Source organism: Nerophis lumbriciformis, linkage group LG19 (assembly GCF_033978685.3).
Source record: "Nerophis lumbriciformis linkage group LG19, RoL_Nlum_v2.1, whole genome shotgun sequence".
In the NCBI taxonomy this organism is placed as follows: Eukaryota; Metazoa; Chordata; class Actinopteri; order Syngnathiformes; family Syngnathidae; genus Nerophis; species Nerophis lumbriciformis.
In genome coordinates, this window is record NC_084566.2 from 35,033,211 (window position 1) to 35,051,162 (window position 17,952).

At 38.0% G+C, this 17,952-nt stretch overlaps 2 protein-coding genes across 4 annotated transcripts in view; one reads left to right on the plus strand and one right to left on the minus strand.

Moving 5' to 3' along the window:
* Positions 1–3,231, minus strand: part of yipf1 (Yip1 domain family, member 1) — a 19,059-nt gene extending 15,828 nt beyond the window's left edge. The window contains exons 1-2 of one of the 3 annotated variants that reach the window (XM_061978828.2): positions 3,076–3,231; positions 1,925–1,984 (exon numbers count right to left, since the gene is read on the minus strand). In XM_061978828.2, coding sequence (XP_061834812.1) covers positions 1,925–1,955 — 31 coding nt within the window. In that variant the 5' untranslated portion in view covers positions 1,956–1,984; positions 3,076–3,231. Of the gene's footprint in view, positions 1–1,924; positions 1,987–2,428; positions 2,554–3,075 lie in introns of those variants that run through there. The other 2 variants (XM_072915243.1, XM_061978826.2) reach the window with 2 other exon arrangements.
* lrrc42 (leucine rich repeat containing 42) lies at positions 2,584–17,928 on the plus strand. The gene is made up of 7 exons (XM_061978825.2): positions 2,584–3,324; positions 6,184–6,315; positions 6,381–6,502; positions 9,168–9,253; positions 9,315–9,428; positions 9,515–9,599; positions 17,541–17,928. The coding sequence occupies exons 1-7, from the start codon at positions 2,924–2,926 to the stop codon at positions 17,843–17,845; spliced, it is 1,245 nt and encodes a 414-aa protein (XP_061834809.1). The 5' UTR covers positions 2,584–2,923; the 3' UTR covers positions 17,846–17,928.
* The last annotated feature ends 24 nt before the right edge of the window (positions 17,929–17,952 follow it).

Below are 17,952 nucleotides of genomic sequence, written 5' to 3' on the forward strand. Positions count from 1 at the left end.
CTTTGCAATGCTACTACTTTACACAGAAAAATATATTCATGTATAAATACAGTGTTGGGACTAACGCGTTACTGTTACGCTGTTAGTTTCGGCGGTAACTAGTAATCTAACGCGTTATTTTTTATATTCAGTAACTCAGTTACCGTTACTACATGACTGCCTAACAATAAACCCACATAACATACTGCGTTATTTTACGTTATTTTTTATGTAGAATCGGCTAGAAACAGAAGATCTGAGTGTGTTTTATTGGAGCGCTGCGGTGGAAAAGAAAAGGCGTGCTTTGTGTGGGTGGGGGCTGGGGGGGACTCCCATACCGTAGTTGAGGGGCGCAGGGGAGACGTCCTATGTACTTCGGGGCTAACAACCTTCACTTTACCCGGAAGTGGGTCTTTACAGCTGAGGGTGAATGACGAGGCCGGCGGTTTGTTGCAACTTTGTGACTTTATTGGACGCAGCCATCCACCAAGCTAGAGCACCTGCACGCACTCACTGTCGCCGTTCCCTCACCTCTCTCGCCCACTCACTCACTGACGTCACTCACCTCACATGCTGTCATATCTTAAAGGGCCACACACACACACACATACGCTACTCTCATAACAACTAACAAGACATCATGGCGAAGCCAGAAGTCGAGTTTCTTAACATGGAGACATTCTCAATACTCTTCTTTTGTCGAGCACAAAGAAAATAACATTTTAGTTAAATGTAAGTTGTGTCCATACTTGCCAACCTTGAGACCTCCGATTTCGGGAGGTGGGGGGCGTGGTCAGGGGTGCGGCGGGGCGTGGTTGGGGGCGTGTTTAAGAGGGGAGGAGTATATTGACAGCTAGAATTCACCAAGTCAAGTATTTCATACATACATACATACATACATACATACATATATATATATATATATATATATATATACATCCTGAAAATATGCAAACAAAACTGTGTTTAGATAATTGATACTTCAAACTTGCATAAATAAATCTTAAGGAATATAACATAACTTGGCTTCTGAGAGCTTCAAAATGTAATGAATAAAATGCTAAAGTTGTTGATAAGCAATTATTTTCATAATTAAATATGGTAATTTTAAATGAATTATGATCATTTAAAATTAATTATTTCAAATATGTTTATTTTAATGTATAATTCTATGGCTGGATGTAATAAGGAGTCAGAAAAAATACAAATAAAAATACAATTAATTTTGATGTTTTTAGCAAAATATAGTAAAAATGTATTTCGTTTTTTTTTTTTTTAATTAATAAATATATTTATTTTTAGGTAAGATAAACATAATAATACAATTTATCTCTAGTCTGGATGATTTAGTTCTTGTCACCCTGTTGTCCTCCCGTCTGAAAAAAGGCTGTCCTCACTCAGGTCCGCATTCCTCCGGCTGAAAATCGGGAGATTTTCGGGAGAATATTTGTCCCGGGAGGTTTTTGGTAGAGGCGCTGAATTTCGGGAGTCTCCCGGAAAATTCGGGAGGGTTGGCAAGTATGGTTGTGTCTTAGATCAAAGATCCTATCTACTTCAAGTTAAAGTGCCATTATGTTGCAGCTATTTAAAATAGTTTTGTCAATTTGTTCTGGCCTGAAATAAATTGGCCCTTTGAAACATATCTTTGTCTTTGTGTGTTGTATGTAGACCACATTGCTTTCTGAGTTCAGTGATGCAAATGCATGTCAAGTTGATCAACACATTGTATTATTCTCCAGTGCAATAACAGTACTGTAATGAAGGCTCAAAAGGCATTAAAGGGAGCCTTAAAAAAACTAAATAGTTACTTTTCACGGTAACACATTACTTTTTGGTGTAAGTAACTGAGTTAATAAAGTAACTAGTAACTGTAACTGGTTTTCAGTAACTAACCAAACACTGTATAAATACGAGTAAAGACTTGGAGATAAATGACGTCACCCACCTTGGAACTGAAATGGGTCGTTTGCTGCCATTTACACGATTGTGTACAGTCCAGATCGATCTGTAAGAAACGTATTATTGGCTTATTATTTCGAGTAACACCGAAGTCATGACTCTTTCTGAGATAAAAAAAAACAAATATATATCCAGAGAGTCCTTTCATAGACGATGTCCATTTGAATACAAGTAACTACGAGAATTGATTAACGACTTATAAGTTGAAAAACTTATTCTGGTGTTATTACCATTTAGTGGCCAATTGTACGGAATATGTACTGTACTGTGCTATATATTAATAAAAGTTTCAATCAATCAAACAAAGGCTAAACAAGTTAAGTGTTTCAAGTTGGCTACTAGCTAGCTAGCTAGCACACCTCCGTGCAGGAAATAGTGACGCTACGTATCTTTTTAAAGACCATACAGCAATATTATTGGGTGTATTCATCAACTTAACACATAAATTCGACAGAAATATCATAAATATTACACAAAATGCATAATTTACCTGTCCCGTTTGCGTTAGCTACGTTGACGGAAGCCGGACCAGGAAATGCCGTGTGTAAATATGTCCGCTTCCGGTTGTGGTCTTTCAAAATAACTGCTCGAGATCACTTTTAACTCATACCTTTTGTAAATATGACAAGCAAACATTGAAATGTCTTTTTATAGGTGACACTAGTTGTTTTTAATGTCGTATGTAGCGTTTGGTGACGATAAATGAGTTTTATTTTTTAGTTATAACTTTTATTGTGACACCAGTGAGCAAAACACGCGACACCGTCAACTTGTTATGTTGTGCAAACATTCGGACCTGGGAATAAGGACAAAAACAACATAAATAAACACTGCAACGCATGCACGGGCGTACGTGGGGGAAAAAAGAACCAATGACCGTGCTGATGATCCCATCGAGGCTTCTTCGTGGGGGGGTGATGTAACGCGTGCATTAATTAGCTAACTCGGTGCTAATCGTGTCAAATGTTCGGGTAAAGTTGCAATAATGGCCTCCAACATGGACTCCGGTGTCGTTTACGTGCGGGAAAGAGGAAAGCTGCGCCGCGTCAGCGACATCGTCCTCGCACCGCCCAAGCTGGCGTCGTCGTGCAGGAGGACCAACCCGTTCGTGCAGAGGAAGGAGCACTTTGTCTTCACCTACAACGCGGAGGGCAGCCTGAGGTACAGCACCAAGTCGCTCTTCGACATCGTCCTCCTCTTCGTGGCGGACAACGTCCACCACGTCGACTCCCTGGTGGGCTTCCCCGAGCAGATCGGGGACAGACTCTTTACAGCCGCCGAGGAGAACCGGGTTTTTCTCAACCCGGACGTGTCCCCCAAAGCCCTGCAGCTCTTCAGCGATGCCTACGGAGGCATGGTGCTGGGCTCTCTCTGTCTCAGGAACAGGTCAGTTTCAGTCTTAGAGCATGTCTTTTTTATTTAGCCTCATTGAATGAATGACATCAGTTATTTTGGTCATATAATCTAGTGTTTTTCAACCACTGTGCCGCAGATACAGTCTGGTGTGCCATGGGAGATTATCTAATTTCACCTATTTCGGTTCAAAATATTTTTGGCAAACCAGTAATTATAGTCTTCAAATGATGTGTTGTTGTTGAGAGTCGGTGCTGTCTAGAGCTCTGCAGAGTAACCATGTAATACTCTTCCATATCAGTAGGTGGCAGCCGGTAGCTAATTGCTTTGTAGATGTCGGAAACAGCGGGAGGCATAGTGCAGGTAAAAAGGTGTCTAATGCTTAAACCAAAAATTAAACAAAAGGTGAGTGCCTCTAAGAAAAGGCACTGAAGTTTAGGGAAGGCTATGCAGAACAAAACTAAAACTGAACTGGCTACAAAGTAAACAAAAACAGAATGCTGGACAACAGCAAAGACTTACTGTGGAGCAAAGACGGCGTCCACCATGTACATCCGAACATGACATGACAATCGACAATGTCCCCACAAAGAAGGATAAAAACAACTGAAATATTCTTGATTGCTAAAACAAAGTAGATGCGGGAAATATCGCTCAAAGGAAGACATTAAACTGCTACAGGAAAATACAGAAAAAAGAGAAAAAAAACACCAAAATAGGAGCGCAAGACAAGAACTAAAACACTACACACAGGAAAACTGTCTAGAGCTCAGCAGAGTAACCGTGTAATACTCTTCCATATCAGTAGGTGGCAGCCGGTAGCTAATTGCTTTGTAGATGTCGGAAACAGCGGGAGGCAGCGTACAGGTAAAAAGGTGTCTAATGCTGAAACCAAAAATTAAACAAAAGGTGAGTGCCTCTAAGAAAAGGCACTGAAGTTTAGGGAAGGCTATGCAGAACAAAACTAAAACTGAACTGGCTACAAAGTAAACAAAAACAGAATGCTGGACAACAGCAAAGACTTACTGTGGAGCAAAGACGGCGTCCACCATGTACATCCGAACATGACATGACAATCAACAATGTCCCCACAAAGAAGGATAAAAACAACTGAAATATTCTTGATTGCTAAAACAAAGTACAAACCCCGTTTCCATATGAGTTGGGAAATTGTGTTAGATGTAAATATAAACGGAATACAATGATTTGCAAATCATTTTCAACCCATATTCAGTTGAATATGCTACAAAGACAACATATTTGATGTTCAAACTGATAAACATTTTTTTGTGTGCAAATAATCATTAACTTTAGAATGTGATGCCAGCAACACGTGACAAAGAAGTTGGGAAAGGTGGCAATAAATACTGATAAAGTTGAGGAATGCTCATCAAACACTTATTTGGAACATCCCACAGGTGTGCAGGCTTATTAGGAACAGATGGGTGCCATGATTGGGTATAAAACAGCTTCCCAAAAAATGCTCAGTCTTTCACAAGAAAGGATGGGGCGAGGTACACCCCTTTGTCCACAACTGCGTGAGCGAATAGTCAAACAGTTTAAGAACAACGTTTCTCAAAGTGCAATTGCAAGAAATTTAGGGATTTCAACATCTACGGTCCGTTATATCATCAAAAGGTTCAGAGAATCTGGAGAAATCACTCCACGTAAGCGGCATGGCCGGAAACCAACATTGAATGACCGTGACCTTCGATCCCTCAGACGGCACTGTATCAAAAAGCGACATCAATCTCTAAAGGATATCACCACATGGGCTCAGGAACACTTCAGAAAACCAGTGTCACTTAATACAGTTGGTCGCTACATCTGTAAGTGCAAGTTAAAGCTCTACTATGCAAAGCGAAAGCCATTTAGCAACAACATCCAGAAACGCCGCCGGCTTCTCTGGGCCCGAGATCATCTAAGATGGACTCATGCAAAGTGGAAAAGTGTTCTGTGGTCTGACGAGTCCACATTTCAAATTGTTTTTGGAAATATTCGACATCGTGTCATCCGGACCAAAGGGGAAGCGAACCATCCAGACTGTTATCGACGCAAAGTTCAAAAGCCAGCATCTGTGATGGTATGGGGGTGCATTAGTGCCCAAGACATGGGTAACTTACACATCTGTGAAGGCACCATTAATGCTGAAAGGTACATACAGGTTTTGGAACAACATATGCTACCATCTAAGCGCCATCTTTTTCATGGACGCCCCTGCTTATTTCAGCAAGACAATGCCAAGCCACATTCAGCACGTGTTACAACAGCGTGGCTTCGTAAAAAAAGAGTGCGGGTACTTTCCTGGCCCGCCTGCAGTCCAGACCTGTCTCCCATCGAAAATGTGCGGCGCATTATGAAGCGTAAAATACGACAGCGGAGACCCCGGACTGTTGAACGACTGAAGCTCTACATAAAACAAGAATGGGAAAGAATTCCACTTTCAAAGCTTCAACAATTAGTTTCCTCAGTTCCCAATCGTTTACTGAGTGTTGTTAAAAGAAAAGGTGATGTAACACAGTGGCGAACATGCCCTTTCCCAACTACTTTGGCAGGTGTTGCAGCCATGAAATTCTAAGTTAATTATTATTTGCAAAAAAAACATAAAGTTTATGAGTTTGAACATCAAATATGTTGTCTTTGTAGTGCATTCAATTGAATATGGGTTGAAAATGATTTGCAAATCATTGTATTCTGTTTATATTTACATCTAACACAATTTCCCAACTCATATGGAAACAGGGTTTGTAGAAATGAAATCAAGAGCTGGTCTAACATCACTCCCGGTCCTTGTTTGGCCAGTAGAACAGAACAAGCACGCACACGTTGTTGAATATGAAGTACTATCGAATGACATCTACCAGAGCATCTTCTCACTGATGTTCCCTGCAGGTTTCCTCTACTCAACGAGAGGATGGATGACATCAAAACATTTCACAGTTTGAAATGTTTGGACCTGTTTGGCTGCAGACTAGGTGACAATCACGAGATCTTCCAGCACCTGACGTCCACCTCTCTGGCAAGGTGATGAACGCAACCACTGACCTTTCATTGACCTTGAAGATAAACGCTCGTCTTCTCCCCTCCAGCTGCTTGGTACAGCTCTTCATCGGCGCCAACGGCCTGTCAGACGTGGGCCTGCAAAGACTGACGGCGCCAGTAAGGATGATGAGGAAGGGACTGGACTGCCTTCAGTACCTGGATGTGTCACGTTAGTTGACATTTTCATTACGTCGCACAATAAACTGCAACTACATGATCTACTGACCAGTATAGTGTGTGCACAACAACATCAGGGAACTTGTGTCTTCGTAAAATGACCAAATTTGGTCATAATTTGTCCTACAGGAAGTAACAGCTTCTTGTTACACAGATATTGTAAAATTGCCACAACAGAAAAAGTACAACAATTGCTTTCAACACAACAGGGCGTAAGAAGTTCAGGTAATGTAGAAGATTCCTTGGCGTCCCAACTCTGTTACGGCTCTAATACGACCTCAGAAGGCAGAAAGTTGCTGGTTTGACTTCCGTGCTGGTGCCTTTTTATACGGAACAGTGACAGGAAAGTGGTTAGGAATACAGTATGATCTGTTTCAGGGTCAAGCTTTGACCGTCATAAAGACAATTACTACATCATTTGCTGCCATGCAGGTTAAAAAAAAAGAGAAAAAAAGGCTAACCACACTGCAAAAAGTCAGTGTTCAAAAACAAGAAAAAAATACAAAATACAAAAATTAGGGGTATTTTATTTGAACTAGGGCTGCAACAACTAATCGATTATAAAAATAGTTAGCGATTAATTTAGTCATCGATTCGTTGGATCTATGCTATGCGCAGAGGCAATTCATTTTTTTATTTTTTTTTATAAACCTTTATTTATAAACTGCAACATGTACAAACAGCTGAGAAACAATAATCAAAATTAAAGCTGCAAGCAGCGATGGACGGGACCGACTTTGAGGGCTCATAAAATCTAAACCGGAGCAGTAATTAAAACTCTTTCATCAACTTTTAATCAGAAGGGTTCAATCTCTCTCCTGTGCTAATTTGAAGCCGACACGACAAACGCGCTCAGAGGAGATAATGTTTGAAAAAAGGTGACTGTTTTTACTCAACTTTTGTTTTGAAGGGGGAATTGCAAACTTCCTGTTGATTTTTGCTGGGGGTTGTGAGTGAATGAAATCTAGGTCTAAGTGAGACTTACATAGAGGTTTTTGTTTCATGTCTCTACGACATTCCTACTGGGAGTTACAGGCAGTTTTGTCTGTGTTTTCTTCCTAGGGGGCACTAGAGCGCAATTTTGAGTTTTGGGGTTTGGTTTTTTGATTAGATCGCAATTTTCGCCAGTCCTGATGTGTGTGTCCAATTTGGTGAGTTTTGAAGCATGTTAAGGGGGTCAAATTACAGCTCAAAGAGGCGGCGGAATAATAATAATAAAACGCTAGAAATACAATAGGGTCCTCTGTCCCAAAGGGACTCGGTCCCTAATAAGTATGGTGCCAGTATGCTGTTTTTTTCCCCAAAAAATACTGGAAAGAATAGAAATGTAGTTTCTCTTTTATCCGATTATTAATCGATTAATCGAAGTAATATTCGACAGATTAATCGATTATCAAATTAATCGTTAGTTGCAGCCCTAATTTGAACTAAGCAAAATTATCTGCCAATAGAACAAGAAAATTTGGCTTGTCAAGACTTTCCCAAACAAGTCAAATTAGCTAACCTCAATGAACACAAAAATACCTTAAAATAAGTATATTCTCACTAATAACAAGTGCACTTTTCTTGGTAGAAAAAAAAGAGACCTTTTTTGCTCAATATGTTGAAAAATATTCTTAAATTAAGGGTTTTGGTCCTAAATGATCTCAGTAAGATATTACAGCTTGTTGCTGAGATTTGATGACCTATATTGAGTAAAACATGCTTGAAACTAGAATATCAACTGTTGCAAAGCTGTGTCATCAACACTCACAAGTATAAAACTACTTTTTTAAAGTAATCATTTCTTATTTCAAGGATGAAAAAAAAATCATGATGCCGAGCGCATATCATTATGTCAAGATAATGGCACTAGCATTTACTTCATTTAAGACCATTTTTCAACATATTGAGCAAAAGTCTATTTTTTTCTACCAAGAAAAGTGCACTTGTTATTAGTGAGAATATACTTATTTTAAGGTATTTTGGGGTTCATTGAGGTTAGCTAATTTTACTTGTTTTGGAAAGTCTTGACAAGCTGAATTTTCTTGTTTTATTGGCAGTTTGCTTAGTTCAAATAAAATACCCCTCATTTTTGAAAAATGTTTTTCTTGTTTTTGAACACTGACTTTTTGCAGTGCAGCATTTACACGTCCGAGAGGTTGAAGTGTGATGATAATCTGCTATTGTCTCTCATCTACCCAGAAAAGAGGCGCTGTAGATTAATTAAATTAATATTTAAGATGGGCAAACACTTTTCAAGTGTGAAATATACATGGGGGAATGTCTACAACTTTTTTTTTTTTTTCCCATGTAATTATTACGAATAGCTATAATAACAGTTGACAATCATTTCTGATGATGTGCTTTTACTGCCATCTAGTTTCTACTTTTAAGTCTGCGCGTAAACGTCAATACAGTTTTTAATTTTTAATTTGTGTTCATTCCCGTGCTTTTTGAAGAAACACATAAAATCACAAGTTGATTAAAAGTTATTGAAAAAATAAGTCTCAAAACATTGCAACTTTTGCCTGAAAAATCTGCTGCGAATTCAGGCACTTTTGGCCGCAACAATCCCAAAAAAAGTCAGCAGAATCTTGGAGGGACTGACTACATATTTTTCCGTTCGGTGCTTGATGATAATGTGTGTTAAAACATGCATTTTCTTTCCAATCCAGACAATCCCATCTCAGAAAGGGCTCTCAGGTATCTTACATGTCTCCCCAAACTTGAAAAACTTGACGCCTCTGGGACAAGTATGAAGGTGAGGCTGGCAGGCTTATTAGCATCATTATTTGTGATTAAACATTTATAATCTCCTGCAGTTTGGAGCGGTATTGAAGTCGACCATTTGGGAGATGCTGGGCCTGACTTACTCGGAGAAACCACTGGACGCCTTCGATCACTCCGCGTGTAAAACACAAGGATGGGCAGAACAGGTAATTAAAAAAAAAACATTGTTTTCCTGAGTTTTTGCTGGTTTGTGCGTGATATCTCATAAATAAAATGCGTTGATGATTACCAGGTGGTGAACCAGTGGGAAACCAATGCAGGGCTAATGCCCAAACAGAAGAAATTGGAAGAATCTAGATTGTCAGCGCTCTGCTTCTGTAAGTCTAAACTATATTGTTTTTTTTAATAGAGTATTGGTGTACTTAGTTTAAATTAGAGATGGGCACTATGCGCAAATTGTTGAATTTTTTAATGTTTACTAATGTATCAAAAAAATCCTTTTAAAACCTCTAAAGGCTCAGTGCCCACATGTGTGGACAGCACCTTTTAGCTCTTATTTCCAAAATTGTGTGCACTACTGAATTGGGGTCTTACGGCCACTTATGTGGACACTTATACTGCCATCTGGTGGTGTCAGAAGAGTATAACATACAATGGAGTTTGGAAGAAAAAAAAGTGTAAAAATAAGAATTAGCATGTCACTAAACATGAAGTACACGTTTGTGTACTTATGGACTAAAGCACATCATATCAAAAGATGATTCTTAGTTTTTATTCTAATTAGGGTCCAATAAGCCCAAATAGCAAAGAGAAATAAAAAAAAGCATGTAAACAAACAGCTTGGGCCTTAAGAGGTTAATAAAGGGGACTTTTTTACCTGGAAATATGCCGAATTTGTGACAATTTTCCCAGTTGTCAGCGGATATCTCCATATATGGTAGAAATTTACCTGCATTGCTTTGCGCAAGTCCGCCATTGTAGTTTGACGCCGTAGGCAATAAGCTTCGTATCTATCCTCATGTTTTGGGGCAGACTGGCTCGTACATGCACCTTTGTAATAAAAAGTAGCGCATAGTTTTAAATTGTATCCAGTCAGTAGACTCGATTTGGAAGCGCTAAAAAGTACAACATGGCTGACGGGGAGAAGACTTTAATATAGCGGAAAAAAGGCTCATACATTTTGTAAGTCTAAAGTATATTGTTTTATTTTAGTAGAGTATTGGTCTACTTAGTTTAAATTAGAGATGGGCACTATGAGCAAATGTATTATTGTTGATTTTTTAAATATTTACTAATGTATCAAACAATCCTTTTAAAACCTCTAAAGGCTCAGTGGCCACATGCGTGGACAGCACCTTTTAGCTCTTATTTCCAAAATTGTGTACACTACTGAATTGGGGTCTTATGGCCACTTATGTGGACACTTATACTGCCATCTGGTGGTGTCAGAAGAGTATAACATACAATGGAGTTTGGAAGAAAAAAAAAGTGTAAAAATAAGAATTAGCATGTCACTAAACATGAAGTACACGTTTGTGTACTTATGGACTAAAGTACATCATATCAAAAGATGATTCTTTGTTTTTATTCTAATTAGGGTCCAATAAGCCCAAATAGCAAAGAGAAATTAAAAAAAGCATGTAAACAAACAGCTTGGGCCTTAAGAGGTTAATAAAGGGGACTTTTTTACCTGGAAATCTGCCAAATGACGTTTTTCCCAGTTGTCAGCGGCTATCTCCATATATGGTAGAAATTTACCTGCATTGCTTTGCGCAAGTCCGCCATTGCAGTTTGATGCTGTAGGCAATAAGATTCCCATCCATCCTCATGTTTTGGGGCAGACTGGCTCGCACATGCATATGCACCTTTCTAATAAAAAGTAGCGTATAGTTTTAAATTATATCCAGTCAGTAGAGTCGATGTGGAAGCGCTAAAAAGTACAACACGGCTGACGGGGAGAAGACTTTAATATAGCGGAAAACAGGCTTGTACATTTTGTAAGTCTAAAGTATATTGTTTTATTTTAGTAGAGTATTGGTCTACTTAGTTTAAATTAGAGATGGGCACTATGCGCAAATTTACTATCAGGGAATTAATTGTTAATTGTTTTAATGTTTACTAATGTATCAAAAAATCCTTTTAAAATGGGACTTTTTTACCTGGAAATCTGCCGAATTTGTGACATTTTTCCCAGTTGTCAGCGGATATCTCCATATATGGTAGACATTTACCTGCATTGCTTTGTGCAAGTCCGCCATTGTAGTGTGACGCTGTAGGCAATAAGATTCTTATCTATCCTCATGTTTTGGGGCAGACTGGCTCGTACATGCACATTTCTAATAAAAAGTAGCGCATAGTTTTAAATTGTATCTGTCAGTAGACTCAATTTTTGGAAGCGCTAAAAAGTACAACATGGCTGACGGGGAGAAGTCTTTAATATAGCGGAAAAAAGGCTCATACATTTTGTAAGTCTAAAGTATATTGTTTTATTTTAGTAGAGTATTGGTCTACTTAGTTTAAATTAGAGATGGGCACTATGAGCAAATGTACTATTTTTGATTTTTTTAATGTTTATTAATGTATCAAAAAATCCTTTTAAAAACTAAAGGCTCAGTGGCCACATGCGTGGACAGCACCTTTTAGCTCTTATTTCCAAAATTGTGTACACTACTGAATTGGGGTCTTATGGCCACTTATGTGGACACGTATACTGCCATCTGGTGACGTCAGAAGAGTATAACATACAATGGAGTTTGGGGGGAAAAAAGTGTAAAAATAAGAATTAGCATGTCACTAAACATGAAGTACACGTTTGTGTACTTATGGACTAAAGTACATCATATCAAAAGATGATTCTTAGTTTTTATTCTAATTAGGGTCCAATAAGCCCAAATAGCAAAGAGAAATAAAAAAAAGCATGTAAACAAACAGCTTGGGCCTTAAGAGGTTAATAAAGGGGACTTTTTTACCTGGAAATATTTGTGACAATTTTCCCAGTTGTCAGCGGATATCTCCATATATGGTAGAAATTTACCTGCATTGCTTTGCGCAAGTGCGCCATTGCAGTTTGACGCTGTAGGCAATAAGATTCCCATCTATCCTCATGTTTTGGGGCAGACTGGCTCGTACATGCACCTTTCTAATAAAAAGTAGCGTATAGTTTTAAATTATATCCAGTCAGTAGAGTCGATTTGGAAGCGCTAAAAAGTACAACACGGCTGACGGGGAGAAGACTTTAATATAGCGGAAAACAGGCTCGTACATTTTGTAAGTCTAAAGTATATTGTTTTATTTTAGTAGAGTATTGGTCTACTTGGTTTAAATTAGAGATGGGCACTATGCGCAAATTTACTATCAGGGAATTAATTGTTAATTTTTTTAGTGTTTACTAATGTATCAAAAAATCCTTTTAAAAGGGGACTTTTTTACCTGGAAATCTGCCGAATTTGTGACGTTTTTCCTAGTTGTCAGCGGATACCTCCATATAAGGTAGACATTTACCTGCATTGCTTTGCGCAAGTCCGCCATGTAGTGTGACGCTGTAGGCAATAAGATTCTTATCTATCCTCATGTTTTGGGGCAGACTGGCTCGTACATGCACATTTCTAATAAAAAGTAGCGCATAGTTTTAAATTATATCTGTCAGTAGACTCGATTTTTGGAAGCGCTAAAAAGTACAACATGGCTGACGGGGAGAAGACTTTAATATAGCGGAAAAAAGGCTCATACATTTTGTAATTTTTAAAGTATATTGTTTTATTTTAGTAGAGTATTGGTCTACTTAGTTTAAATTAGAGATGGGCACTATGAGCAAATGTATTATTGTTGATTTTTTAAATGTTTACTAATGTATCAAAAAATCCTTTTAAAACCTCTAAAGGCTCAGTGGCCACATGTGTGGACATCACCTTTTAGCTCTTATTTCCAAAATTGTGTGCACTACTGAATTGGGGTCTTATGGCCACTTATGTGGAAACTTATACTGCCATCTGGTGGTGTCAGAAGAGTATAACATACAATGGAATTCGGGGGAAAAAAGTGTAAAAATAAGAATTAGCATGTCACTAAACATGAAGTACACGTTTGTGTACTTATGGACTAAAGTACATCATATCAAAAGATGATTCTTAGATTTTATTCTAATTAGGGTCCAATAAGCCCAAATAGAAAAGAGAAATTAAAAAAAGCATGTAAACAAACAGCTTGGGCCTTAAGAGGTTAATAAAGGGGACTTTTTAACCTGGAAATATGCCGAATTTGTGACAATTTTCCCAGTTGTCAGCGGATATCTCCATATATGGTAGAAATTTACCTGCATTGCTTTGCGCAAGTCTGCCATTGCAGTTTGACGCCGTAGGCAATAAGCTTCGTATCTATCCTCATGTTTTGGGGCAGACTGGCTCGTACATGCACCTTTCTAATAAAAAGTAGCGTATAGTTTTAAATTATATCCAGTCAGTAGAGTCGATTTGGAAGCGCTAAAAAGTACAACACGGCTGACGGGGAGAAGACTTTAATATAGCGTAAAACAGGCTCGTACATTTTGTAAGTCTAAAGTATATTGTTTTATTTTAGTAGAGTATTGGTCTACTTAGTTTAAATTAGAGATGGGCACTATGCGCAAATTTACCATCAGGGAATTAATTGTTGATTTTTTTTTAATGTTTACTAATGTATCAAAAAATAATTTTAAAAGGGGACATTTTTACCTGGAAATCTGCCGAATTTGTGACGTTTTTCCTAGTTGTCAGCAGATACCTCCATATAAGGTAGACATTTACCTGCATTGCTTTGCGCAAGTCCGCCATGTAGTGTGACGCTGTAGGCAATAAGATTCTTATCTATCCTCATGTTTTGGGGCAGACTGGCTCGTACATGCACATTTCTAATAAAAAGTAGCGCATAGTTTTAAATTATATCTGTCAGTAGACTCGATTTTTGGAAGCGCTAAAAAGTACAACATGGCTGACGGGGAGAAGACTTTAATATAGCGGAAAAAAGGCTCATACATTTTGTAAGTCTAAAGTATATTGTTTTATTTTAGTAGAGTATTGGTCTACTTAGTTTAAATTAGAGATGGGCACTACGAGCAAATGTATTATTGTTGATTTTTTAAATGTTTACTAATGTATCAAAAAATCCTTTTAAAACCTCTAAAGGCTCAGTGGCCACATGTGTGGACATCACCTTTTAGCTCTTATTTCCAAAATTGTGTGCACTACTGAATTGGGGTCTTATGGCCACTTATGTGGAAACTTATACTGCCATCTGGTGGTGTCAGAAGAGTATAACATACAATGGAATTCGGGAAAAAAAAGTGTAAAAATAAGAATTAGCATGTCACTAAACATGAAGTACACGTTTGTGTACTTATGGACTAAAGTACATCATATCAAAAGATGATTCTTAGTTTTTATTCTAATTAGGGTCCAATAAGCCCAAATAGCAAAGAGAAATAAAAAAAAGCATGTAAACAAACAGCTTGGGCCTTGAGAGGTTAATAAAGGGGACTTTTTTTACCTGGAAATCTGCCGAATTTGTGACGTTTTTCCCAGTTGTCAGCGGATATCTCCATATATGGTAGAAATTTACCTGCATTGCTTTGCGCAAGTCTGCCATTGCAGTTTGACGCTGTAGTCAATAAGCTTCCCATCTATCCTCATGTTTTGGGGCAGACTGTCTCGCACATGCACCTTTCTAATAAAAAGTAGCGCATAGTTTTAAATTATATCCAGTCAGTAGACTCGATTTGGAAGCGCTAAAAAGTACAACATGGCTGACGGGGAGAAGACTTTAATATAGCGTAAAACAGGCTCGTACATTTTGTAAGTCTAAAGTATATTGTTTTATTTTAGTAGAGTATTGGTCTACTTAGTTTAAATTAGAGATGGGCACTATGCGCAAATTTACCATCAGGGAATTAATTTTTGATTTTTTTTAATGTTTACTAATATATCAAAAAATCCTTTTAAAAGGGGAAATTTTTACCTGGAAATCTGTCGAATTTGTGACATTTTTCCCAGTTGTGTTGTCAGCAGATATCTGCATATATGGTAGAAATTTACCTGCATTATAGTTTGACGCTCTCGTCAATAAGCTTCCTATCTATCCTCATGCTTTGGGGCAGACTGGCTCGTACATGCACATGCACCCTAAGCTGTTGCCATTTCTAATAAAAAGTAGCGCATAGTTTTAAATTATATCTGTCAGTAGACTCGATTTGGAAGCGCTAAAAAGTACAACATGGCTGGCGGGGAGAAGACTTTAACATAGCGGAAAACAGGCTCATACAGAAGGGGTCCTGCCCCCAATAACCAGTGAGTGTCACTGAATCATCGTTCAGTGGGACACATGGTCAACTTTGTAGTTTGTTTACTCGGTATCTGTGATTCACGTCGTCAAACACTTGTATCTAAGTTATCACAAAACTTTGTGTTTCAATGAGTTTCCGGCGAGAGGACAAAAGCTGTCTTTGATCTTACCAATCAAAAGGCTTGTAAAACTCCACTGTGTAGGATGGGAAGCAACATGAAGGCAAACTTTTCTTTGAACTGTTCTGTAACCAAAGGTGATGGCTGTTTATGACCCCCCTCCCTTAGAAACAGCTTGTAATCAGGGAAAGTCCAAAATAAAAGAGGCGGCGTACAATCTTTCGTCTGAGCGTGGTGTAACACTGTACAACAGTACAGTGTCTGTGTGTTTCTCCTCATTGAGCTAAATTTAATTCTGTCTGTTTAATTCCTTGCTTCTTGTCTTGTTTAATAGATGTCATCAGTTGCATTTATACTAAGAGGAGCATAATTACATATTACACGGTTTATTCTCTTAATTTAACTAGCATAGCATGGGTGAGTCATTGACCAAATTAATGGTGACGGGAACCCGTGAGTGCCGATTCAATTAAAAAACTTGCAGGTTTTGAACAGTTCGTTAATGACTTGCACGTCACTAATAGCCACCGTAATTTATAAAGTTTAGCTCATGACGCATAAAGTTAAATGATGCGGACACATTTATTACTGGATACTAAGCCTTGGAGACTTTGTATGTTTAAATAATTTGCAACTATAGTTATTTGATACTTGTTTATGTTGACAAATGTGTGCTGTTTTAAACGGCAATATTTTCCAATTAAGGACACAGCTAAGCTTGTGTGCTTAGCTGTTGTGTAGCTGCAAGTTCCTTGTAGTCTAACGCCTACCCTGTTTACCTTTTGTAAATGACTTGACTAAAATACAAGGAAAGACCAACCTTATGTGTTTGTTGAAGGGGCGTTTAGATGTTAAAATACTTGTTCTCAAGTCAATAAATAAATAGACGGAATAGAAATTGAAAGAGTAAATGAAACCAAAGTTCTTGGTATAATGATTGATGATAAATTGAACTGGAAATCTCACGTAAAAAATATACAACATAAAGTAGCAAGAAACACGTCAATAATAAATAAAGCAAAACATGTTCTAGACAAAAAATCACTTCATATTCTCTACTGCTCACTAGTGTTACCATATCTGAGTTATTGTGCAGAAATATGGGGAAATAACTACAAAAGTACACTTCATTCATTAACGGTGTTACAAAAAAGATCAGTTAGAATAATACATAATGTACACAAATCCTTTATTTATTGAATCAAAGATACTGAAATTCTACGACATAGTGAATTTGCAAACAGCTAGAATTATACACAAAGCAAACTATAACCTGCTACCCAAGAATATACAACAATTCTTCTCAAAAAAAGAGGAGAAATATAATCTTAGGGAGAAATGTAATTTAAAACATTTGTATGCACGTACAACACTTAAGACCTTCAGTATATCAGTATGTGGAATTAAATGATGGAATGGATTAAGCAAAGCAATCAAACAATGTACTAATATGATCCACTTCAAGAAACTCTTCAAACTTAAAGTGTTTACAAAGTACAAAGAAGAAGAACCATGATAAACATTCTGAATTTATTTAACTCATCCATTCTTTCATTCTTTCACTCACAAAATAATCTTACTTATCTCAACATATGAAATGTAACTTACTTCACCAATTATCATTTATTTACTTATTTTATTGTGATTACTTATGGAGTATATTGTGAATAAATTGAGAACAGGAAGTGAACAAAAGTTTTAGCAACTGTTATGTAAAAGAAAAGGGGTAGGATTAAATAAGCTCTGCTTCTTCCTACTCCTTTTCGAACATGTTGAAAAGAGAAACTGGAGATTGTGATGTATCATGTTGTATACTTGCATGTTCGAAATAAACTCAAACTCAAACTCAATAAATAACTGAGCTATCACCAACTCTTTGTTCTTTAGTCGGAAGGCAGAAGTTTGTCCGAGAGGTGCTGAACGCTGCCTCCTTGTCACGTGAGAAACAAGCAACTGCAGCCGCCACCTCGGAGAAGGAGCAACGCCTGCACTTTTACAAACCTCCAGCAGGAAGCGGCGGCGGCGCCCCCACAGACAACACCTCCTCGTCCTCAACGAACGACCAAGACAGGACGTCCAAAAGGAAATGCTTGCCGAAAAGATGGGGCGGCCCAAAGACGAGTCCGCCGCCGAAACGCGTGTCCTCGTCAGTGCTGACCGCGGCAGACATGGACTTGTTGGACAGCTATTGAGACGTCTTTTTTTTATTGTATTGTTTTGCATTTTTGTAATGTTTTTTTTTTCCTTTCTTTAAATAAAGCTATTTTGTATGCTTGTTTTGTTGTACTTCTACTCATTT